The 25,339-nt window shown below is 31.3% G+C and overlaps 3 protein-coding genes across 3 annotated transcripts; 1 reads left to right on the top strand and 2 right to left on the bottom strand.

Moving 5' to 3' along the window:
- Nucleotides 1–1,125: 1,125 nt before the first annotated feature.
- Nucleotides 1,126–4,440, bottom strand: LOC123922037. Its single transcript, XM_045974782.1, has 3 exons — nt 3,736–4,440; nt 1,535–2,311; nt 1,126–1,287 (listed from the first exon to the last, which is right to left on the bottom strand). The coding sequence occupies exons 1-3, from the start codon at nt 4,408–4,410 to the stop codon at nt 1,126–1,128; spliced, it is 1,614 nt and encodes a 537-aa protein (XP_045830738.1). The 5' UTR covers nt 4,411–4,440.
- A 1,575-nt stretch (nt 4,441–6,015) lies between these two features.
- LOC123881409 (BAG family molecular chaperone regulator 4-like) lies at nt 6,016–10,322 on the bottom strand. The gene is made up of 4 exons (XM_045930091.1): nt 10,007–10,322; nt 8,450–8,706; nt 8,212–8,358; nt 6,016–6,352 (listed from the first exon to the last, which is right to left on the bottom strand). Exons 1-4 carry the CDS (start codon nt 10,185–10,187, stop codon nt 6,146–6,148), a joined length of 792 nt encoding a protein of 263 aa, XP_045786047.1. The 5' UTR covers nt 10,188–10,322; the 3' UTR covers nt 6,016–6,145.
- Nucleotides 10,323–22,332: 12,010 nt separating this feature from the next.
- Nucleotides 22,333–24,969, top strand: LOC123921275 (receptor like protein 22-like). Its single transcript, XM_045973751.1, has one exon. The coding sequence runs from the start codon at nt 22,357–22,359 to the stop codon at nt 24,835–24,837; it is 2,481 nt and encodes an 826-aa protein (XP_045829707.1). The 5' UTR covers nt 22,333–22,356; the 3' UTR covers nt 24,838–24,969.
- The last annotated feature ends 370 nt before the right edge of the window (nt 24,970–25,339 follow it).

Genomic DNA, 25,339 nt, shown 5'->3' with positions numbered 1-25,339 from the left:
CACGAGATAAATAAAGTTTGACAAAATATTGTTTCTATTAAAGATTAAACTCGAGTTCTTCTAAAGGATTCGTTCCAACGAAATTCATTAACCACGTGAACTCAATGTTTTGAATAGTTATAACTGAATTTGAATTTGGAATCTCACTGTGTTTGTGAGTTTCAAAGTTGTAGGAATTAGGTCATGTTAACTACTCTCACTGTCCCAAAATAATTGTTACAATTTGATTGTGTGCACTATTCATACAAGCTACTTTGACCATATTTTTTTACAAATGTATAAAGACAAATATTAACATATGAGATCTTGTTAGATTTGTCTCGATGAGTACTATCAAAATATCAATTATCATAATTGTTAATAATATACAACTAAAGATATTAATGATCAAAATTTTACATCGATAAATGTGCAGTAACAAAATGTGACAATTATTTTGAGACGGAGAGAGTAGTGTTCTAGATAAGGAAATAGAAAATGAAAATTTTTATTGAAAAAAATATTTTTCTACACTTTTAATAAGTTGATTACGTAAGTTTCAAGGTGTTTGTACTATATGTATGTTGGTTAACTAGTGTCAACGTGTATTTTTCTTTTATATATATACACAAGTTAAGTGAGAAGTTTGAATTTTTAATTTTAATTTTTTATTTTCTGAATTTTTACATGAAGATGATGAAGAAAATGAAGATTGTTTGTACACTTAAAAAACATATTTATTATCTAAAAAACTAAAAACTTTCTATGAATATTTGGCCAAACCTTTACTATATTAAGTTTCTTTTAAGATAAAATATCATAACTATATATTATTCACAATTACATTTTATTTATCCTTGATTTGTAATTGACTTCTCCTATACTCAAGAAGTTTAAACCAACAATGGTAAAAAAAACTAAAAATGATATCTGAATAATACAATTTGAAGATAATACTCATTTACTATATAGCTGTAGTAGTGAAGTATTTCACCATTGAATCCATAAAACTAAATATAAAAACCAAAAAAGTAGTAGTAGTAATAGATAAATGTAAACCATAAACTACTGATATTACTAAACCAAGGTCCAAAATCTTCTAACTATTATTCAAAACAAAAGTGGAAACTGCAACTGAATAATAATTTAGGCTTCTGGTATAGGCTCCTTTGCAAGTTCATCAAGCCTGCTAGTTTGTATATACTTTGAGGTCAAATTTGATTCTTGTTTTGGCACAATAAAAAAATCTTCTAGTCCACTAGTCAGTGTAGATTTTGATGTCAATGAAGCTGCAAGGAGGTTCAAAGCCTGCAAATTGCAAACCACAAAGGAAGGGTATCAACAACAAAGAAAACAACAGAAAAGAGTATATAATCATATTGGTCCTTGAATGTGAGGTGTTGTCACTATAGTCTCTGAATGTGTCTTCTGTTAGTTTGGTTCATAAAATTACTAACAAAAGAGACATTCAAGAATGTTTTTGCAATTTCAATACATTCAGGACTATAGTAACACAATTTCTCACACATTTAGGGACTAATAGTAGTGACTTTACCTCAGCTTCACCGATGCTTATCACCTTCATTTCAAGATCATCAAGGGGAAGGCTTAATTCTTTCAAATATGAAAGGCAAGAACTAGAAGAAAGTAATTTTACTTTTAGATCATCACTAACACCATATAATGCTGGTCTCTTCACAAATCCCACAACACCATCGTTTGATTTGTTGAGGAATTTTGGATCCAATGGAGTCAAGAGTCTTCCCTTATAAATTGATCCTATTGTCTTAGAAATCACTCCTCCCTCTATCTTTTCTTGAACGATATTATAACGATCATGATAGGAATCATACTTTGGCTTTGGTGTTCCAGTACCATAATAATAAGTATTGGCTGGTTGTGCTTGTGCATCAGGAATATTGAGGAGCTGGTTTGGACAACCAAATTGTGGTGGTAGGCCAGGATTGAGTAACACGGAGCGCGAATCCATGCACCATGAAGAGTCCAAGGTCTCAACACTCTTGTACAAATTATCAACACATCCAACAAAAGAGTTACCATCCAAAACCTTTACAATGGACCCTAATGGTATTGTAAGGAAGCTAAACATGAAGTCAACAAAGTTCTCACTTGCTTCTGCAAAGATTATTTTCTTTTGAGATTTACTTCGTGCTAGCTTAACATCCATTTTAACGTCGCGAGTGCAAGGCCTTTCTCTGACTGCTGATGCAAATTGGTTTGGTGGGTTTTCTTTATTCTTTGAGCTACTTTTCAAAATTGTATTTGTCAGAGGCTCGTGAGAGATTAAGGTGTACTTGAGAAGGTTCAATATCTGTAAATCAAAAGGACATGGAACAATATTTTAGCCAAGATAACACCTAGACAAAAATGGCACCGATATAACCTTTTTTAAAAATCTTTCACAAGCAAATTCACATGACATAAATACAATATATTAAAACCATGCGGTACGAATAACAGCATGTGTTAGCACACATTCCAATGTGCGGTTGACACCAGAGCTATTCTATTATGAAGATCTTAGAGGCAATGACAAACACAATAAGAATATGTTTGTTTCTGCGCCAGAAAAATATAAACGCACGGTGGAATAGAAGCTCCAAGAGATAGCTTCTGGGTTGAATATGTCTCGGGACACAAGAAAACACGAATCTACCGCACAACCAAAAGTGCACTAAATATAACAACTAGCCACTATGTTAACAATCAGTTAATTAAGAACTAAACAAGATTGTGCATATTTATTCGCTAATATTTGCACTTTCACTTTAAAGTACACCAAGAAACTTTATGTGGAAGCATGAATAAAGCTCAGGTGCAAGCTACTTGTGTTTTGAAAACTTTAAATTCAATATTTATCAGAATAATAAGGGTAACAAATTAACAATGATTGAACTGTTGAGCAATGAATCATCCATGTTATGACACTGTTTCGAAGGGAAATAAATGGTTCAGAGTAGTTAGTAAGAGTAATATCAGTTAGGAACAATTAGAGGAATTAGTTAGTCAGTTAGAGGGGATTAGTTAGATAATACTTCAGTTACAACGGCTCTATTTCCCTCCTTCCTTTCCTTTCTATTCTTTCTCACATGGACCTTCTTAAAGAATCCTATCTTTTCAGGTTCTTAACAGATACTGTGACAAATAAAAAGGTCTCAAAGCCATAATGGTTCGTAACTCAAGAACAGTCTAAAGATCCAATGCAAGTTCAAATGATCCCTGAAACCAGACAAATTCAGAAAAGGTCTCGAAGCCATAATTTATCAGTTATTTTGGCCAAGAGATTACCATTCAAGTGAGCATTTTGACACTCATAGTTAACACTAGTGTTCAAAGTTCAAACTAACCCCGGACTAAAATGTTAAGACTTGACTTTTAACTAATATAGATTAAAATGACCAACAACCGACAACATAGTTCTAAACCGCGCCCGGCAACGGCAATTGCGGCCACAATATAACGGTTTTAGAGGTGTCTACAACAACATCACAATCACAAATGCAGCCGCATTTACCTGCATTTTACTGCAATATCAAGTTTCACATCATAACCACAACCGCGACCACAATTTCAACAACTTTTTTCAATTTTTTTCTTACCCTACAAACTAACATGACATCTTGGGGTTTACTCAAAACTCAAAAGAAAACCAAATTCAATGTAATGGGAACATCAAAATTGTGAGATACATACACATTGCAAAATTTAGTTTACAATAAAACACAAAACAATTACCTCTTGCTTTCCAATGTTGTGTGTGACTTCCTCTAATTGAGTCAAATCAGAATACCCCAATTCCATCAAATGCTCCGTAGAAGTCATCAAAGAACTAGGCACAATCTTCAAATCATCAAACACCAAAAACATTGCCCCATTTTCTCTAACAAAAACCCCATTTAGGGCATCAACACTGCCACCATTCCCCTGACCCTCAAAATCCAAATTTTTAGGCTGTCTATTAGTGGGTTTTCCACAAGTACAATCAAGATTCTGAAAAGTTGTAAACTTGTTACAAGAATCACACACAAAAAACTTACTTGATTTCTCAGTGTCATCAATATTCAAGAACAGCTTCATGCACAGTGATTCACATGGATTTTTGGGATTCAACAACATTTGTTTGCATAAAGGGTTGTTCCAAACATCGTTTGGGGTGAGGTTTTGTACACTTTGGTAGAGATTTTTTATGTTTCCAAGGAATGATGATGATGATGATTCTGAGGATTGTTGTTGTTGTTGTTGATCATTGTTGGTGGTTAATAGGCGAATGATAGTGGCAAGTGGAAGAGATAGGAAGCTGAAGAGAGTGTCAACAAAGTCCTTGGTTGCTTCTACAGCGACAACTTTGTTGTTTTCTCTGTCTATTAAGATTTTGAGGGGAATCGTTTTTGGCTCTTGTTCGGAAGCCATCGCAGGGTGTAGTAGGATTTTGAAACTGAAAAATCTCCCTCCCAGAATACAAGAGATTATTGGATACCTCGTACTGTATAATAATAATAGGTTAAAAAAAAAAAGGTAATATTTTGGTTCTTTAAAAATATTTTTTATTGTACTTTAATCATTTTTTTTAATGGCAAATTGTTAGTATATTTACCATGCTAAGTTAACATTTCTTCGTGCCAAGACTCGAACTCTGGACCTTCATATTCTTAACCTTTAGCTCAACTAATTTAATCAGTTGAACTGCTCATCCCAGCCTTATTTTAGTCCCTAATGAATAAACGTTGCGTCTGAATCCCTCAATGATATCTCCGTTAGTCAAAAAGTTCTTTCTGTTAAATGTTTAATCACAAATGTATTAGGTGAACTAACATTATAGATGACCCAACATGTACTTAGAGATGTTAATTTGATATGTAAATAAGGATCTCCATGGATAGATCAATTGATTTGAGTTAAAGGTTCGATGAAAATCAAATTGATTTGAGTTAAAGATTTTGATGAAAAATATTAACATTATTAATAAAAAACTAGGTTAGATCTATGTGAACTTTTTATTATCTAAAAAAAAGTTATATTTCAAATCTAAACTTTTTAAAATCTGATCCACATGAGTTTGTTTAAAAGTTCATATTGTTCAAAACTAAAAAAATAAAAATAAAAAATAAAAAAAAAATTGACTTATTTCAAAAAAGGCTAATGGACCAATAAATAGCCTAAATTTTAACCAAAACATTAAACTCGAGTAGTTAATGAACTAACCCCAAGACGAATTGTTCGAAAGAACCCGAATTCGATTCATAGTAGAATCAATTCTTAGCCAGACTTTACTTACCTTACGACCCAACTCTAGATTACCAAAAAATTAATACAAGTGTTAATTGTTTTTTAAACTTTAATATTTGCTATTATTGTTAGGTTAAAATGCAACTTTTTTTTTTTTCAAGACAGGTTAAAATGCAACTTTAATCCCTTTATTTGGCCAAACTGCAATTTCAATCTCCCATTTTTAATTGCACAATCGAAAAGTCGAATTTACAACCGAACAAATGAAAATCATATCTCAAGTCACCTAATTACCATCAACTCTTAATTTATGTTTGGTCTCCTAGCAGAACCAGATCTTTGCAGACTCATATTGCCTGTTACCAACTCAATATGGTGGCAGCGGCAGCATACAGTTTTTGAAGCGATTAGTTACAGCAACTTTCATCACTGTATGGAACTTAGTCTCCACTCTCCACCACACTTTTCTTCTCACCATACAATTTTTCATACCTTTGAGGATGTCGGACCAGCTTGAGACTGGTGATGATGCTGTCAATGGCGAAGAAGCTTATGCACTTTGGGATGATGGAGAAAAGTATAACCCAACAAGGCATGGATCCTCATCAAAAGCAGATGGAATTGCAGTATTACCCTATGTTATTGGGGCAAGAGGTGTACCCATAAATTTGAGTTACATAGTGTAGTTGTTATGGAGGCAATGGAAATGTAATGCACATGTATATGTAAGTTAGATTTTATGAGTACTGATAACATAGAAATATTGCTTAAAAAAAAAACATAGAAATATAATGGTTATCTCTAAAAATAATCACTAAATTAATTTGTATAAAAAACATTTTTCAACTTTGGACAAAGGATGAAGGCCAATATGGTATTGTACAGTCTTTATAAGTTGATATTTCACAGAAATTTTAAGCTAATCAAACCGCTCCCAATCTTGAGATATTTTTGTTCCAGATGATGTTGTGGTTGTGGATGGGTCGCCGTTTGAACCTTCCTTTCCAGTATCAAAAGTTTCCCAATGGGTTGTTCCTGTGGCAGCATTTCCACTTTGGATAAATGGGTTGGAGTTTATAGCCTTTAGAGAATCTAATTTATCCACAATGCCCTGCACCCGTCGCACCTGTAGAAGGATGGAAAAGCTTGTGTTCAAAATCAATAGTTAAATATCCATAATGCATTTTTGTCACAACTAACATAAATTTGCAATTTTAAGCAGTGTGTGAACAGATGCTGCAATTTATACTTCAGAGTTCAGATGATTGCCAAAATGAGTAACCCATGCCTGTGGACAATATTTTAACAGTAAATATCTATCTTTTTTTCACTTCATATCATTAACACTAGCTAGTAGTAATCCATTGTGGTGGTAAGGACATCAAATGTATGTTTAGGTGAATATTTACCACATGATTTTAAATGGATTTGATTTTGTAACATTGATTTGGTTACAATTGAAGTTGAAGTAAAGTGATCTACATTTTGGTGCTTTTGGAGGGGAGCTGTGATGTAAAACTCCAAGTCTGTTTGGAAGGGGGATTATGGAGGGGAGCTTTTTTCTTTTCTAAATTGCACAAGCTAAAAAATGTTTTCTTGACCAAAAAAAAAAATGTTTCTAGAAATGAATGAAGTGTGATTGAATTGTTATATGATCATATATCATAGTATCTTTCGATTTTTTAAAGTATCAAATATATATATTAAAATATAAACCTAGTCCCCCAAAACCGTTCAAATTCCCCCCGCCCAATACAGATCCTACATTTTTCAATCCAGGGTAGAAGCTATTTTTCATTGCATTCTAGCCAAGTCGATATTTGGCACCAAAGTCAACTCATTTACAATATAAACAACATACAAAATCACGGTTAAACTTGCACTAGTTAGTCTGATCTAGGTCACAAAAAAATTGGAAAGAGCAAGACCATTGCGACATTGGTGAGTGATCAGGTATACACTAGACATGGATAGGAGGGACATAAGGTTAGTTTGGTAGTAGGAGTGGAGGAGTTAAGGAGTAGAATGGTAAAGAGATTAATAATAACCTTTGCAGTTAAAAAAAAAAAAACTAGACATGGTAGAAGTAGAAGAAACAAAGGGAAAAAACCTATGATCATATGACAAAAAATTCAGAAAATATATTCACTTGAAGTACCCATAGAGATAAGTTTGAAGGTTAAAGATAGTAACTAATGAGAAAAAAAAAATACTATTTGCAGCATTATTAAACTTTCGGCCAGACTAGGATGACCGACACGCTTACCAACCATGCAAAAATAGTACCTTTTTTTTGGCGGGGGAGTGTGCAAAAGTATTTTAAAATTTGAAGTGGAAAATGAGTGCAACGGCTAGTTATTCTAGTGGGCTTAATATTTGCCACTTCTATCATATTTTAATTTTATACACACACACACACAAAGTGTGCTAACAGTGAAATCAGGACTACAGTACATTCATTCCTAAGAAAGTAAGAAACACATTACATGGCCAACTACTGTTTTCTTTCCCACACCATCCTAGAAGATAAAAGTCATTTAAATTGACCTACAAAATGTTCTTCGACATTTTCAGAAATTTCCCGGACTTCTGTCATGACTTTTGTGGATATATCAAACCAACATAAATATTCACCAATTTTTAAGAAAAAGTAAAACGAAAAAGAATGAACTGAATAAAAATTGGAACAATGTCATAAGTTATACGATTGATCAGTGGTTATACGATTGATCAGTGATAAATATATCACCTCATCAGTTAGATGATTGACAACTTTATCAGTGATCTAATTTATGCAAATCTGTGTAATAACTTATAAGCTTATTATATTAAAAGAAACTTCTTTTGGGCAAAGACTTGGTTCGTTTCAGCTATTGGACATGACTAAACAGTAAATATAAGAGATTTGCAAAAATTAGAAAGATAACAATGATAAAAAAAATTATTTACACTAGAACTAAACAATTTCAATGGCATAAAAACTACCTCAGCTTTTCTCTGCGACTTTGCTTCACCTTCGGCCTCAATGCCATCTAGTTTCAGCAATTGACTCATAAGCAACTCTGTCAACACAAGAAACTCTTTCTCAGACGTCTTGTTCCCTGCATTGATAGCCGCTTCCAAGGCAGCCACCTGAAAAATTATAATAATCAATATGATCATTTCCTAGTTAATATGTTTATACTGCGAGTAGAAACGTTATATATTTCAAAAACATGCTCACCCTATTAGAGAGCTTGTCCACCTCAGCTTTGACCACAGTAATAGCTTCAGTAGCTTTAGACATCTCATCAAGTTTTCTTTTTTCCTCATGTTTCTTCTCTTTGCTAGCAAAATGCTCCAGAAGTAAAATCTTTGACCTGTCCTTCACACCTTCCAGGTGCAATTTCTCTTTATCATCCTTTTCTACTCCTCTGAACATAAGTCGCTGTTGTTCTGGCTCTAAACCAATTTTTTGCACAAGCAACTTCTTTACATCTCCTGTTATTGAAAACACAAACAAGACAAACCTGTATCTCAATAACAAGAAGTGACTTTGTTAAAGAAACAGTAAGTTGTGTCTATAAGATGCCACTATTAAATCTATTATAAAATGACAATGCAGAAGTTTTGTCCCTTTGAAATATGATCCTCCGACCAGACATTTACAAGTTACACTAATACGGTAAATAATTTGAAAACTACACTTATAAGTCTAAAACTCATGCACACTACTAGGGGGTAGGGGAGACCTGCATATTTTCTTTCATTTTCTTCTACTTTGAAAAAGGGTCAGTGCTCTTCAGATTTCAGACACTAAAACAGTTTTTATGAGCGAACAATCTATTAAAATTCTCTTTATTGAGGTCCCAATTAAGAACGAACACACATAACATTAAAACTATAATATATTTGTGAAGTAAACCTCCAACAATTGTGCACAGGGGAAAGGAGTGTGAAAAGTATGGCGTAGGTTCACATAGTAACTATCTACTAACATCGAAAGTGGGGCATGGCAACAGATGCAGATACTTATAAGGAGTGAGATTCAAAGGAAAGGACGATCTCAAATGAAAGCTTTTGCATCCACTTGCACCACCGTTGGGAATCCATCAATGGGACACGCCACTCTGATACCACTGTTGGGTCATGAGGGGTCCAGGGATCATCACATTGAGCCTTGAACAACCACAAAAATAAGTTTGACACCACATATTTACCTTAAACCTTAAGGCATTAGGTTTATGGTCCTCTCACTTAAAGTGTTCGACATGCATTTTTCCATCCAATGTGAAACTCAACTCACACTTGAAATATCAACACAAGTAACCAATTGAGATTAATATACGTGTAAGCCAGGTTAACCCATGCATGATTCAAGTCGATCCTTTCCATTTTCAGAAACCAAAACATGCCACCAAATTTACAGAAGCAAGTGATTTTATGATAGTGAATTTCTTATTCTTTCTTAGAAGTTAGTATTACAAATTTACAATGCACTACTCCTCGATCGGAATATTCATCTGAGCCTATGCATTTAACAAAAGCTAAAGACATTCGAACTCCACACCTTATAATTTATTACGATTTTATCTTAGCATTTCATTTTTCATTTAATATAACTAATTTTTAAACTTACAACCCAAAAACTTAAACATGAACACAAGATAAAACAGAACAAACACACCATACTCAAGTACATCTAATACATTAATAAAACGGAAATTAAAGTTAGAAACAATCGAATTCGTTAATAATGGAAGAAAAATTCGTGGATTGAAAGAGCAAAAATGAAACTCACCGAAAGTGGATTCGGCTGGTAGGTGGATCTCGTGAAAAACTGAATTGTAATTCACATTGATCCTGATTGTGGATCCACCAACTCCGTCAGTCTCGGCTTTTGTGTCCGGCGAGATTTCCGCTGTCTTTGACGGCGGTATCTTGACTGATTGTACCGGCGGCGTGTCTGACAAGTTGTCCATGAAAAGAGGCGGTTGAGTAAAACGCAGAGGAACGGTTCGTTTTTGTGAAAAGGGAAAGAATCGGTTTAGTTTGTGAAAAGGGAGTTGTGAATTGTGATGATGATATACAGTGTGCAGTGAGATTGACTCGAGGCACCCACCGGTTGGTCGGTTGGTTGGTTTTACCGAGAAAATGTTGATCCACGTCATCAATTTTCAAGTAAAAAATATGGCAAAGGCTAAATAGTGCCCTAGGGGCATTGGTTAAGAATTTAAATTTAGAAGGTTTTTCTTGAGTATTGTGTAGTCAACACATGAAAAGTCTAAATTTTGATTGTTTCAATGCATAACTTTTCATTTATTTCTTTTTTTAGCTCCTTAACTAGTGCCCCGGGGGCACTAGTTAGCAAGACCCAAAAAATATTACTACTAATATTAACAATTATTCTCTCCATCCGTTAATATAAGTCATCATCAGAATTTTTCACGCATATTAAGAAAAGTTAGTAGTATAATAAATGTGCTTTTTTTTATGGGTCATGTTAACTTGTGCCCTAAGGGCACATATTAAACTACCTAAAAATAGAAATACTATAGCATTTAATGATACAAAGAATTTAATGTTTAGATACTTGAATACACCACAAGTTCAATAATTTTTTTCCACATTTATCTTCTTAACATGTGCCCTTAAGGGCACAAGTTAACATTCTCCTTTTTTTATTACAATTACTAAATTATCCTTGGTAAAAAGATGTATTTGTAGTTGACTTTTCGGATTTCAATGTAAAGTACGATTATGTTTGAAAAAGTAATAATAAATGTGTCTAGGAAATTGAAAAGGGGCTTATATTTAGGGACAAATTTTATCTTTAAAATAATGCTTATAATTACGGACGGAGGGAGTACTTTGCAAAGTTTTGTGGCTACACTTTTGTGGATTAGATTTGGCAAGATGTATCATAAACAAGTTTTTTAAGTTGTGGACCGAGCAATTAAATTGATTGAGGACTGGAACAATGCGTGCAAAGTAGCATCAAAGCAGTAGTTAGAGAGTACACAGACTGATAGCAGCAACCTTTTGAAGTAAGGTTTATTGAAAGGTCGGTACAAGCTTCTATACGATGGAGGAAATCGGCAATGAGGAGATATAAGTGTAGCATTGATGCGTCATTTTCATAACGACGAAGGTGGGCACTGGAATTTGTATTCATGACGACGAAGGTCGGTGGGTGTTTGCTAAATCGATGTGGATATCACCAATTTGCAACGTGGATATTGGAGAAGCTTTTGGTTTGTTTCATGCAATCAAATGGGTTACTGAGCTACGATTTGATGAAGTAGACTTTGCTTTAGATTCAAAGTTTGTAATGGGCTATTTCACATGCAAATGAGGTAACTTATGTTTTGATAAGGGTGGTCATATTTCTAACTACCTCCAATATTTTTATTGATATACTGACACGTATTAGTCAATTGATTATGAATGAAATACCATAAGCATCTCTTTATCAAAATTAATTGTAGTTTTTATAATCTTTTCTAGGAGTTTTGTCGTAGACAATATAGGGGTTATGTTTCTCAAACTAGATTCGTCAATGGCAACCTATAATTGTTTGAAAATGGTGTGAAAATGGTGGTGGTCCAACATAAACTTCTCCATTTTGACAAGTGGTAGTGGATCCTGAAGAAAATGAAAAGATTAAAGGTGGTTTCATGGTTGTGAAGAAGATACTAGGGTTCTTACTCTCATTTTATAATATTAATTAACAATTTTTATTATTTTTAAAATTATAAATATAATTGAAATTTATAAGCAAGATTAACTACTTTTAAACTAATTAATATTACTATTCCTAATATATCCTTACTTAAACTATTTTATTTTAGGCATTTATTTCACTTTTACATGTTTACACTTTTCAAAATGAGTAATATAGTAAACTTAACAATGTTTTGCATTAAATCAAGAAAATTAACTACACTTAACTAAATTTATTATGAGAATGTTAACATGTGCATCAAAGGTGTTAAGAAGATAAATGTGGTAAACGTTAAATATTAAGTTTATGAATTCAACTCTTTAAACATTAAATATTATGTATCATTAAATGTTATATTTCTACTTTTAGGTAACTTAACACGTGTTTTTGGTGCACATATTAAGATGACTCAATTTATTAAACATTGCGTAAACAATGTTTTTTGCTTATATTTATTTTTGGAGGAGCACCATGAATTTAGTGTAGCACCGTTTCTTTACTGCCTATGACCATTCATTGTCGGACAATATACTTATATTTGGCTTCTTTCTACCGTTTGTACAATGAACAACGTTCCTCTTTACATGGACGATCTTTAACTGCCACATGGATGTTTCTTTTTTATTTTTTTATATTTTAAAACAATTAAATACTTGTCGGGTTGTATTGTGGGAAATATTGCAGGGTCAAGTGAGACATATTTTAAAGTGTTTGAGTTGTATGAATACCTAAAAAATAGGTGATTTGTTTAATTAATTGAGAATTGTAAAATAAAATAAAATAAAATATTAAATGAGACTCATTTAAAGAACTCAAATCAATTAGATGGATGTGAGTACATTAATCTAGTGTATATGTGAGTACCTCAAAACCCGTGAAATTAAAATTGGTCAATAATTAAAATTTATCAAATTCAACCGTGTTTATCAAATTAATTAATTAACTATATTCATTTAATTTAGGAGAATGTTAAGGCATATATTAATTAATTAACTATATTCATTTCAAAATATATTATAGAACTAGTTGGTCACCTGATATCAAGGTATGGGGATTGTTGATGCTAATGGCCACTTTATGGTGAAGAACTACAACAATGCATAGAATTGCAAATGTATAATGGAGAATTTTGATGTTAGTAGCCATTCTATGATGAAAGATAGACAATCAAACATGTTCCAATATGCTAATGGGTCTTATATATAAGAATCAGTTTAAAACATTTCTGTCACAAATATGACAAAAAGGGGAAAAAAAATTGGTAAAAAAATTAAAAGTCAATATTTTAAGATGCATTAATTGCTTACTTTATTTTTATGGATTTTAAATGATGATTTTGACAAAAGGTCAAAAAAACTTGAAGATTTAATGATTTTATGGATTTTAAAAGATTTTTTATAATCAAGATTTTTAAGACATGATTTTAATAGATTTCTAACACCGATTTTCAAGATTTCAAAATTATGGATTTTTAAAATTTCAAAAGATTCGATATTTTTCCCTCAATTAAATTTTCCCCTTTTTTAATTGTGATGCAAGAATATCATGGTAAGAACGAGTTTTGAGGCAAAACGGGATAATTTCTCGTCACATTTTCTATTCCATTTGGAGTAGCATAAAATCTTTTCATTCTGATCATATTATGGAAAATTCTGCTTGGCTAATTAGTAGAGGGGATTGCATTAACTTTTGGTTAGATGAATGGAGTGGCCAACCACTTGTTCAAACTCTTCAAATTCCTACACATCTTCATCAACATCATCTCTCTGCAAAGGTTGAGGATTTCGTTGTAAATCACATATTGCGCATTCTTTACACTGTTCTTCAAGTTTTCCTGCTCTTAGTCAAATTATTACACAAATTTTCATTCCTCTTGTCTCTTGAGGCTTAGACATGATAGTTTGAATTGGAATGGAACCTCCTCTGGACTTCTTAGAGATAATAATGCTAATTTTATGGGAGATTTTGTTGACAACTTGGGTTTGCCTTCATCTCTGTTTGCTGAGCTTATGGGTGCAATCTATGCTATTGAGATTGCTGATTGTAAAGGTTGGCAGAACATTGGATTAGATATAGACTCTAAGCGTGTGCAATTAGCCTTTAAATATGATATTTTGGTTACTTGCAAGTAGAGTTGGGAATAGGCCAGATCGACTTACAAGGCCTACGATGTAGGATCAGGCCAGATCAGTCTATTTCTTTAAATAGAACATACCCAAATTTTTTTATAAGTCTATTTAGCTAAAATGTCATGCTCCAAGCCATTATAAAAGAGTTTTAGCCCTATTAAGCCGACCTATTTAAGTAAATATCATTAACATTTTTACAACTATTATTACTATATACTAAAGTTTGTATTTTGATTGAATTATAAATCTATTAACTTTTTCAGTAGTTTAAGTTTATTAATATACATTTCGTAAAACAAAAGTTTATTAATCTATATTAATTTATGACACATATAAATGTATTATTCTAAAGTAAAATTGAAATATGATGTCATATATAGTTAAATTCTCTAAAATATCATGTTAAATATCAAAAGAAAGTTTAATCTCATTGGTTTATTAGTTCATTAATATATTTAAAAATAAATATAATTATTTATTTAAATATGTTCATGTGAAATAAGTTTTTAAACATGCTAATAGGTCATGTCAGACTTTCAAAAGGTCAGGCTCAGGCCTAAAAAAAATAAGCCTATGACAGGTCACAGACCAAACTCAGACCTTCAATTTTTTGTTAGGCCAGACTTAGGCTTGACATAGCCTAGCTCGGCCTAGCATATTCTCAACCCTACTTGCAAGCTAAAGATCAATTGACTTAACTGTGTTGTAATTGCTAAAAAGTTGAATTTAATCGTTTCACACATTTACATGGAAGAAAACTCTTATGCTGACCTTGGACTATATGTTTCTGATTTTACTTGGTGGAGCGCTCCCCCCTCCCTAGCTTCTTGTTGATCTTCATTGTAAGTTTGATTTTTCTAAGTTTAGATATAAAATAGCTTTGAGGGTTTAGGTTTTATGTCCCCTGTTTTTGTAATATTTTCCTTTTAATCTATTAGGTTCGCAGTTCATTTGCTTTCAAGTTATAAAAAATAAAATAAAAGAGTCTTAAATTCATTAGAACTTTTGTTATGTACTTTGTTTTGATTAGAAATGAAATATATGAATATTATTATTTTTTAAAGAAAAAATGTATAAATATTATTATGTTTTGGTCAAACTTTGGACTTTATGCCCTCTTCAATAAAATAAAAAAAATTGGTCAAGTTTCTTATAAAAGGATAAAAAAGATTGTTACTTTTGGTTCTTAGGAAAGGTATAGTATATGATATGGAATAAAAGGTCTATTTCGACCGAAAATCACCCATTTGCATATTTTTCTATTTGCTTTAATCTAAATAAGTGATTTTCACATAGTGATTAACGCGGTGATTAAGTTCGTCAACAATACACATCCAGAGACATATGTATTCTGGTTACTTTGATTTTAGCCGTTTTATGTTATTAACTTGAATGTTGTGATCTGTTCGCAAATTCATTATTTTCGTTTTTAGTGGTATTGAATTTGTACTTGAATATGATGTACTCCACTAATTTGAATAAATGAATATTTTTTATTTTTAGTAAAAAAAAATTAGAGCCTATTCAAAAAAAGAAAAAGAAAAAAAAGAGAGAAGTAGATAGGGCAAAAGAGAAAATGATAGAGATGATTCAAATCTTATTTTCATCTTTGAGTTTAAAAATCAAAATCAATTTATATTCGAAAATTATAACCAAATGATCATAAGAATGATTTCATGTATTCATGTTAAAATATATTTTATTTTACAAATATGACAGTTTTTATGAAGCAAATTGTGTATATTATTATATAAAAATCTTAGTACTTTTCTAAATTAATTAATAGTACGAAATCATGACAATATTATTTAAAATTGAAATTAATCCATTTTTTGACTAATGAAATTAATCCATTTTATTCATAATAATTGTTATGTTTGTAGATACCACTACAAGTACAAACACACAGAGAAAGTACAATACAATTATAAAATATCAAACGCAGCAACAATTAACATTTTCACACTTGCCATGTTTGTGATATGTTGAACACAAAGTATTACACCCTTGGATATTACATTGTTCTGGCCCAACGTTAATGCAGCAATGGTCTGAAGGTGAACATCCAAATCTTGGTGGTACAACTAAAAAAATAATAAAAAAATACTAGAATGTCATTAAAAATTGTGTGTGAATAAAAATCGATAAAACACACAAATATAATAATATGTCTAAAGTTTTTTTAAATAAAAAAATTATAGAACTAGTTGGTCACACCTGATATCAAGGTATGGTCAGATGTTGCCAAGGTATAATGGGGATTGTTGATGCTAATGGCCACTTTATGGTGAAGAACTACAACAATGCATAGAATTGCAAATGTATAATGGAGAATTTTGATGCTAGTAGCCATTCTATGATGAAAGATAGACAATCAAATCAACACCCTGAAATTAATTAAAAGGATTCAACTGATTGTATAATTTGTATTATAATCAAGTAAATGTGGTATAAGTTACATTATATAGATACAAGACAGACGACAATCACCATTTAGGTAATATATTACAATATATTGTGGTCAAAGCAATGAATGGAAAATATTTATGCCCTATTTGATACCATTTACCAATAAAAAATTAGTCAATGTTTTTTTTTTTTTTTTTGTAAAAAAGACAAAAAAAATTGTCACTTTTTTCTTTGTTTACAATGAGCTGAGAATCGAACCCAAAATCTATAACAACGTACTATCCAAATCTAATGACTTAAAAAATTGTCACTTTCGTTTCTTATAATAATGACCTCATAGAGAGTAAAATGAAGATGAGAGTGATAGATACATATGAGAGAAGTAGAGAGGAGAAAAGAGAAAAGGTTAGCGGATAATTCAAATCTCATTTTCATATTCTTTGCTACACTATTATGTTCTCATTCAATCCTACCAACCAAGTCACCAAACCACCATCATCATCAACTTTGATCGACGAAGATTGCTTGACTACTACCGTCGTCTTGCTCGATTTGCATGTACCGCTCGCCCGACTGTTGCCAACGTCTTAGACATATATTTTTATTAAAACTTGTGATTATAGTCCATCTTTAAATTAGAGGGGAGGGGGGACGGAGAAAGATATATATTATGAAATTAAGCTCTCCAATATTCAACTATGTTTATCAAATTAATCAATAGTTGGATATAAACCAATTTCCATCTTGGTTTGGTTTATGAAAAAGTTGCAAAATTTGAAAAAAACAAATACTTCCTCCTCCGATCCTAAATATAAGAAAAAATTTATTTTTTAGATTCATTGAAAATCTAATGTATCTGGTTCATAATATGGAGTAAATACATTAAATTTTTAATGAATTTAAAAAGTAAATTTTTTTATTATATTTAGGACCAGAAAGAGTAATAGAGATTAAATTGTAAACTTTCAAGAGTGATGGAGGGAAGTAACAACACCGTAGTCGTGGTGGTTGAAATTGACAACAACAGTGGCTTGACCAAGAGTGAGAGAGGAAGATGGAGTTGTTCCATACTTCCATGTCATGTTTTTTTTTTTTTTTTTTTTTTTTTTTTTCTTCTTCTTAATTTTTAGGGGGTGGTCACTCTCCACTCCACACCATACCCCTCAACATTCTTAAACCTATATAATATTTTTTTACAAATATGACAGATGTTATGAAACAAATTGTGTATACCTCAAAAAAAAAAAAAAAGAAGAAACAAATTGTGTATATTATATAAAATCTTCCTTTTCTAAATTAATAGAACGAAACCATGACAAAATTATTTAAAATTAAAATTTATTTATTTAGATTATTCATAATATATAATTGTTTTGTTTGTAGATACACACTACAAACACACCGAGAAAATACAATTATAAAATATCAAACGCAGCAACAGTTAATATCTTCACACTTGCCATGTTTGTTATATGTGTTACACAAAAAATTACATGCTCGAATATTACATTTTGCTGGCCCAACGTTAATGCAGCAATGGTCTGAAGGTGAACATCCATATCTTGGTGGTACAACTAAAAAAGAATAAGAAAAAAGAATGTCATTAGAATTTGTGTGTGAATCATAGTATTAAATAAATGCAACCAGTTGAATATGAGCAGCTTTGAATTTGACTTATTTTTTAACTTATGAAAATAATTTATACAAATAAATAAATTTTTATGATAATATATAAGTTTTTACTAACAAAAATTGTATCTTTATAAGTTATTTTCATGAACCACCTTAAAAAATTTATAATACTATATAAAAATAAAAATTAGAGTAAGAAACATTATAAATAACAAAATCGAGGAAGAACAAATTCATTTCAAAATATATTATAGAACTAGTTGGTCACCTGATTTCAAGGTATGGGGATTGTTGATGCTAATTGCCACTTTATGGTGAAGAACTACAACAATGCATAGAATTGCAAATGTATAATGGAGAATTTTGATGTTAGTAGCCATTCTGTGATGAAAGATAGACAATCAACATATTGCAATATGCTAATGGGTCCTATATATAATAATCTATTTAATGCTTTGACAAAAAATAGCGACTAATTGAAAAACTAACTTATAGCGAATAAACTAGCTGATTGAATTTGTAGTGTTTAGTAAAATTAGCGGTTGAACTAGCTTATAAGTATGCAATGACATAAAAATATAAGTATGAAATGACATAAAAAAGATATGATTAATTAATATTTAATTTTTTTCAAGTAAAACGTTGGGGTATAAGAAAAAATGATAAGCTATAAGCTCATCAAATATTTGAAATAACGTCCGAAAAATAAACTATAAGTTAGTAAAATAAGCTATAAGCTCATAATGTAAGGACCATTACCAAACATAACTTTTAGCTTATAATTACTATAAACTAGCTTATTTGTCTTATCGAACCGAATTTAAAACTTGTATGTCACAAATATGACAAAAAGTCAAAAAATAATATTTGGTCAAAAAATTAACGGTCAAATATTTTAAGATGCATTAATTGCTTACTTATTTTTATGGTCTCACTATTCCAAAAACATTAGATTTAGAGCTAATATATTTGAAAGAAATAGATCAAATTAAACATCAAAATATAAAAGGGAGTATTTTAGTATAAAAAAAATAAAATAAAAGGGTGTATTTAAGATGGTAATTTAATAGTCAAGCAGGTGTATTAAATTGAGATTTTGAAAGGCTATTTTAAGAGATATTAGAAGAAACTCATGATGAATTTAGTCAAAAAAGAATAAATTCACGATGAACCAAAACAAGAACAAAGTTATGGATTTTTATAAGGAAAATGCTAATGGGTGTGAGCGAGTCACTCTTTAAATATTTAATTTAAAGAAATTATTTATTCTCCCGGTCTCAAATTATAAAGGAAAAAAATCTCATTTTTTTGTCCCAAATTATAAGAAAAAAAATCATTTTTAAGAATTTTTTTTTTCCTTAATCTCATGAAATTAAATGCAAATTGCATTTAATTTTCTCTCTCTCTTTCTGTCACATTTTCACAATAAAACAACAAACAATAAGGTTTTTTTCTAATTAACCCTCACATAAATTGAGGGTAGGTGCCCTATGCTGACATGATACCAATTAAATTCAGCCATATATGTGTCTAAGTCAAACATAAATAATTTTTTACCAAAAGTAATTTTGACTACTTTAATTTTCAAATAATTATATTTTATTTACTATTTTTCTTTAATTATATTTTAGGTTACACATATTCTTATGATTTACTAAAAAAACACTTTTCACAAATCCTATTAATCTTTTCTTACAGATTCATCTTTTCTTTCTCCGTAAGATAAAAAAAAATCGTCGGCGCTTCGCTTGTCGCCGCCGCTTCACTTGTCGTCGTCACTGTAACACCCAAACCCATTATTGTCTTTATTCTGGCTTTAAAATTTCTTTTTCAAAAACGACGCTGGAGCAAAACATAAATGAGTACCTAATAGGCACCGGTTCTAAAATAAGCATTAATACCAATATTATTTTTGTGGGTCCCATTTATAATGATGTAAATTTATTGGTGAGATGTGTTATTGGTGAGACCTTTTTAAAATTTTTTAAGAGATGTTGGGTTGGAGGGATTGAGTACTTATTAGGTACTATTATAAAAAATTATAAATGAGTGATGTGTACACGTGGAACCCAATTAAATACTAAAAAATGAGTATCTCCATTGTGGATGCTCTAAGTCACAAAAGACTCTATATACTAAAAACAACCTAAGAATATGTGTAACCAAAAATATAATTAATGAGAAATAGTAACCTAAAATATAACTATTATTTGAAAATTAAAGTAGTCAAAATTACTTTTTGGTAAAAAATTATTTATGTTTGACTTTGACACATATATGACTGAATTTGATTGGTGTCATGTCAGCATAGGGCATATACCCTCAATTTATGTGAGGGTAGAGAAGTAGTCACCATAAATTGTTTTTACATCTTCCCATGCAACTTATTCCAAGGAAAACCCACAAAAACATATTTCAAATTATCAACTTTTTGGTCTAGTGGTGAGGGGTTTGAGTAGTATGTTATAGGTGCTGGGTTCGATCCCCGGCTCATTGTAAAAAAAAATTTATTATTTGTTTATTTGAAAATATTGTATAATTTTTTTTTTAAAAGTAAAACGATGAAAGTTCAACCATACTCTTTATATCTTTAAGAGCATCTCTAATAATGGTATCTAAGTGAGTTTCATAAACTTATAATACATACCTTATTTTTTTTTATTATTTGAGTTTCATTACGTAGCATAAAGAATATCAAAATTGATGATACGCTACCTTACATAAGATATCATATCATCAATTTAATGTTACATTTGTTTTGATACACATAATCCAATTTAATAACTTCTATATATTGTCAAAAGATTACCGTTTGATGTTATATGGTCATTTTATCTTCGTTTTATATTTTCTTTTCTTTTGACTAACATTAATTTGATCATATTTCATATTAGAGCAATACTATTTAGTAAGAATAATTTAAACAATAAATTTCTTACTAAATACTTCATCCGACTATAAATATAAGTAAAATTTTACTTTTTAAATTCAGGTGTATATAGTTTTTATTATAGTCCATAAACATCAATTACTCAATGAATTTAAAAAGTGCAATTTTGCATATAATTATGGATGGTGTAACATTTTCTCCTTCATGTTATTCTATATATTACAAAATTCTTCCTTGCGGTTGTTGCTGCGTCGCATGGAAGCTTTGTCGCTGTATTCCTGTTCTGGTTAGTTCGCATTCTTTCTTCTTTTCACTTTTTATTTTGTTTTCTTTCTTCCATCAAATTCAATATATAGTAAGACATGCAATGATATGCTTTTTTATTTTTCCATTTTTGAATGTCTCCATGTGTTTGACAATATGCTTCAGTGAGTTGTTAATTGTTATTGATGTATATAGGTTAGAATTTCAGTGTGTGTTTGACAAAAATGTTGCAATTGGTTGTTATTGATGTGTTTCCGTTTCAACGCCAAACCTGTGTTTGATAAAATGCTACAGTGAGCTGTTTTGTTACTTCTGTTCTAATGATAAAAGTGGTTTCCATGTTTGTCTGTTAATGGTGGAATAGCGCGGTATTGTTGCTAGTTTGCTGCAATTTATTTATTTATACTACACAATAGAGAGAGTGTATTTTGCGTCATTGATTCTCTAGAATCAATTTAAGATGTCATTTTGAACAGATTAAAAAAGTGTTTTCTGCCGCCGGTCCAATTGGTAAGGAGTTCCGCAAGGGCGTGAGTTGAACGCTCGCCCCAGTGTTGGAGTAAATTTAAATAATCAAGTCAGTAGAGAATAATGTTTAATCAAATCCACGGTTATAGTCAATTAATAAAAAGTAAAAAAATTATTTGTATCTTTGTTGGGTCATGAGGGCTATGAGGATCATCACATCGGGCCTTGAACAACTTAGGTTTATGAACCTTCTAACTTATAAAGTGTTCAACATCCACTGTTCATCCAATGTGAGACTCAACGAACACTTGAAAGGCGGTTTAAATATAATTAATTTTTAAAAAAATATTATTTAATTTTATTGACAAAAAACATTGATTATTATTTTGGGTACTAATATTGATTAATTTAAAACCTCAACCAATTTATTATTAAAAATCAATGTTTGTTGACCTTTTTCTGCCATCAATTCATAGTGGACAAAAAAAGCCAGTTGTATAGCTAATGAAGTCATCCTTCTCCCACTCTTGTTCAACAAAACACACGGGATAAAGCGTGTGTTCAACTATATAGAGTATATAATATATATAATACATTAGTTTCACAAATATAATGTAATTTCATTAGAAAGAGCAATGAAAATTACATTATTAGTTTCATTCCTTCTATGCTACTCCTACTGCATATATATCACTCAAGCCTCTCCCATTAATTGTCTTGAAGACCAACAATCTTTGTTGCTCCAATTCAAAAACAATCTCACATTTGATCCTAAATATTCCACCACACTGAAATTGTGGAATAATAGCACTGCTTGCTGTTATTGGAGAGGTGTTAGATGTGACAATGAGGGGCATGTTATTGCCCTTTACCTTATAGAAGAAGAACTCATCTCTGGTGGATTTAACAATTCAAGTAGCCTTTTTAGTCTCCAACATCTCCAGGAACTGTACTTGTCTTATACCAATTTCAATTCTTCCATTCCATCAGGATTCAGTAAGTTGGAGAAGTTAAAAGAATTAGATCTTTCTAACTGTCATTTTTATGGAACACTTTCTAATTCAATGTCAAACCTCACACACCTTACCTACCTAGACCTTTCACAAAATGATTTGAGTGGTGCAATTCCCAATTCAATGTCAAACCTCACGCGTCTTACCTACTTAGACCTTTCTCATAATGATTTAAGTGGTGCAATTCCTTCATCCCTTTTTACACTCCCATCATTGGAGATGATTTCGCTTGAAGACAACCAGTTTAGTAAACTAGATGAATTCTTCAATGTGTCTTCCTCTATATTAAAGATCCTTGATTTAAGTACCAATTATCTATCAGGTCCTTTTCCAATATCCATCTTTCAGCTAAAATCACTATCTCACCTTGATCTTTCCTTTAACAAGTTCAATGGATCACTTCACCTAGATAAGTTTTTCGAGCTAAAAAATTTAAATTTCCTAGACATTTCATACAACAAATTATTTCTTAAGGGGAATCCAATAAATGTTGAACCTTCTTTGTTTCGAGCAATTATTCTAAGGTTGGCATCCTGCAACTTGAAAACTTTCCCTAGTTTCTTGATGAACCAGTCAACATTGGTCTTTCTAGATCTTTCAAATAACCAAATTCAAGGAGTACTGCCCAATTGGATTTGGAAACTACAAAGTCTTAAAAAACTTAACATTTCACACAATTTGCTTACTGAATTGGAAGGACCTCTAACAAATCTAACTTACATCCTTATAGTTGATCTTCATAACAACAAACTAAAAGGGCCAATACCTGTTTTTCTTAAATATGCTACCTATTTAGATTACTCGATGAACAAATTTAGCTCTACTATCCCACAAGATATTGGCAATTATGTATCTTTCACAAATTTTATCTCTCTTTCAAACAATAATTTTCATGGAAGTATACCTAGTTCCTTATGCCAAGCTTCACGTCTTCAACTGCTTGATCTTTCCTTCAACAACATTTCTGGATCAATTCCCTCATGTTTAATGACAATGACTGAGACCCTTAAGGTATTAAATTTGAGGGGGAACAGTCTGCAAGGTCCAATCCCATATAAGTTTCCAGCTTCTTGCTCTTTACAAACTTTGAACCTCCATGGAAATCTATTACATGGGTCAGTTCCCATGTCTCTTGCTCATTGCTCCAAATTAGAGGTACTAGACATCGGAACAAATCAGATTGTTGGTCAATTTCCATGCTTTCTGCAGAACATACCCACACTTAAGGTCCTAATACTACGGCACAACAAATTTCATGGTACCTTGGGATGTTCAAAAGCAAAAAATCCATGGAAAATGATTCAAATCGTGGACATTGCTTTCAATAATTTTAGTGGTAAACTACCAAAAAATTATTTCAGAACCTTGAAAAAAATGAAGGATGACAATGATAATGTTGAACCAGACATTATCCGGTCTGCGATATATAATGTATATTATCAGGATAGTGTGACACTTGTGAGTAAAGGTCAACAGATGGAGTTAGTAAAAGTTCTAAAAATCTTTATAGCCATTGATTTCTCATCCAATCACTTTGAAGGACAAATACCAGAAGATCTAATGGATTTGAAAGCACTATATGTTCTCAACTTGTCTAACAATGCTTTCTCTAATGAAATTCCATCAACTATTGGGAGCCTGAAACAGTTAGAGTCCTTGGATCTTTCAAATAACTCTTTGGTTGGTGAAATTCCTATGCAGCTTGCAAGCTTGTCATTCCTTTCTTATTTGAACCTTTCCTTCAATCATTTGGTTGGGAAGATCCCAACAGGTACTCAACTTCAGTCATTTCAAGCTTCTTCCTTTGAAGGAAATTATGGACTATATGGTCCTCCCTTGACTGAAATACCAAAACGGCCATATGATCCGCATCCACAGCCAGCATGTGGAAGGTTAGCCTGTTCAATTGATTGGAGTTTTTTAAGTGTGGAGTTGGGATTTGTTTTTGGGCTAGGAATCATCATTGGTCCCGTAATGTTATGGAAGCAATGGAGGGTAAGGTATTGCAAACTTGTGGATAAAATTCTTTGTTGGATGTTTTCAAGGATGTATCTTGAATATGCAACTGATAGAGGACAAACATACACAGTTTTAAGGTGGTGATAATATTAGAGCTACTCGTTGTGATAATTATTAAAATAATGTTTTGTATTTCCCTTTAAGTTGTACTTTGTGTTCACTACTTTTGTATTTCCATTTCTAGCATGCTTAAAATTGTATTGGTTCTATTTCCAACTCTGTTGTTCTTTATGTATACTTCTTTGTGATGAGATATATGTTATGTCAAATTTAAATAAAATTGTGTCACATGGATTTGTGTGTTTATTTGAATAAAAAATTAACAATATAAATAATAATAAAATTGTGTCACATGGAAACTTGTGGATAAAATTCTTTGTTGGATGTTTTCAAGGATGTATTTCGAATTTGCAACTGATAGAGGACAAACATACACAATTTTAAGGTGGTGATAACATTAGTGTTAGGATTGTGATAATTATTAAAATAATGTTTTCTATTTCCCTTTAAGTTGTACTTTGTGCTTACTGCTTTTGTATTTTCTCTATTTCCAACTCTTTTGTTGTTTATGTATACTTGTTTGTGA

Source organism: Trifolium pratense, linkage group LG4 (assembly GCF_020283565.1).
Source record: "Trifolium pratense cultivar HEN17-A07 linkage group LG4, ARS_RC_1.1, whole genome shotgun sequence".
NCBI classification, from domain to species: domain Eukaryota; kingdom Viridiplantae; phylum Streptophyta; class Magnoliopsida; order Fabales; family Fabaceae; genus Trifolium; species Trifolium pratense.
The sequence above is the reverse complement of the archived record's forward strand: the minus strand, read 5'-3'. Positions and strand labels throughout refer to the sequence as shown.

Coding starts and splice junctions, on each gene's coding strand:
- LOC123922037 (XM_045974782.1), bottom strand. CDS start 4,410: ATGGCTTCCGAACAAGAGCCAAAAACGATTCCCCTCAAAATCTTAATA. Junction 2,312..3,735: donor ACAACATTGGAAAGCAAGAG/GTAATTGTTTTG, acceptor TTTGATTTACAG/ATATTGAACCTTCTCAAGTA. Junction 1,288..1,534: donor TAAGCATCGGTGAAGCTGAG/GTAAAGTCACTA, acceptor TGCAATTTGCAG/GCTTTGAACCTCCTTGCAGC.
- LOC123881409 (XM_045930091.1), bottom strand. CDS start 10,187: ATGGACAACTTGTCAGACACGCCGCCGGTACAATCAGTCAAGATACCG. Junction 8,707..10,006: donor ACCAGCCGAATCCACTTTCG/GTGAGTTTCATT, acceptor TTTCAATAACAG/GAGATGTAAAGAAGTTGCTT. Junction 8,359..8,449: donor TGGACAAGCTCTCTAATAGG/GTGAGCATGTTT, acceptor ATAATTTTTCAG/GTGGCTGCCTTGGAAGCGGC.
- LOC123921275 (XM_045973751.1), top strand. CDS start 22,357: ATGAAAATTACATTATTAGTTTCATTCCTTCTATGCTACTCCTACTGC.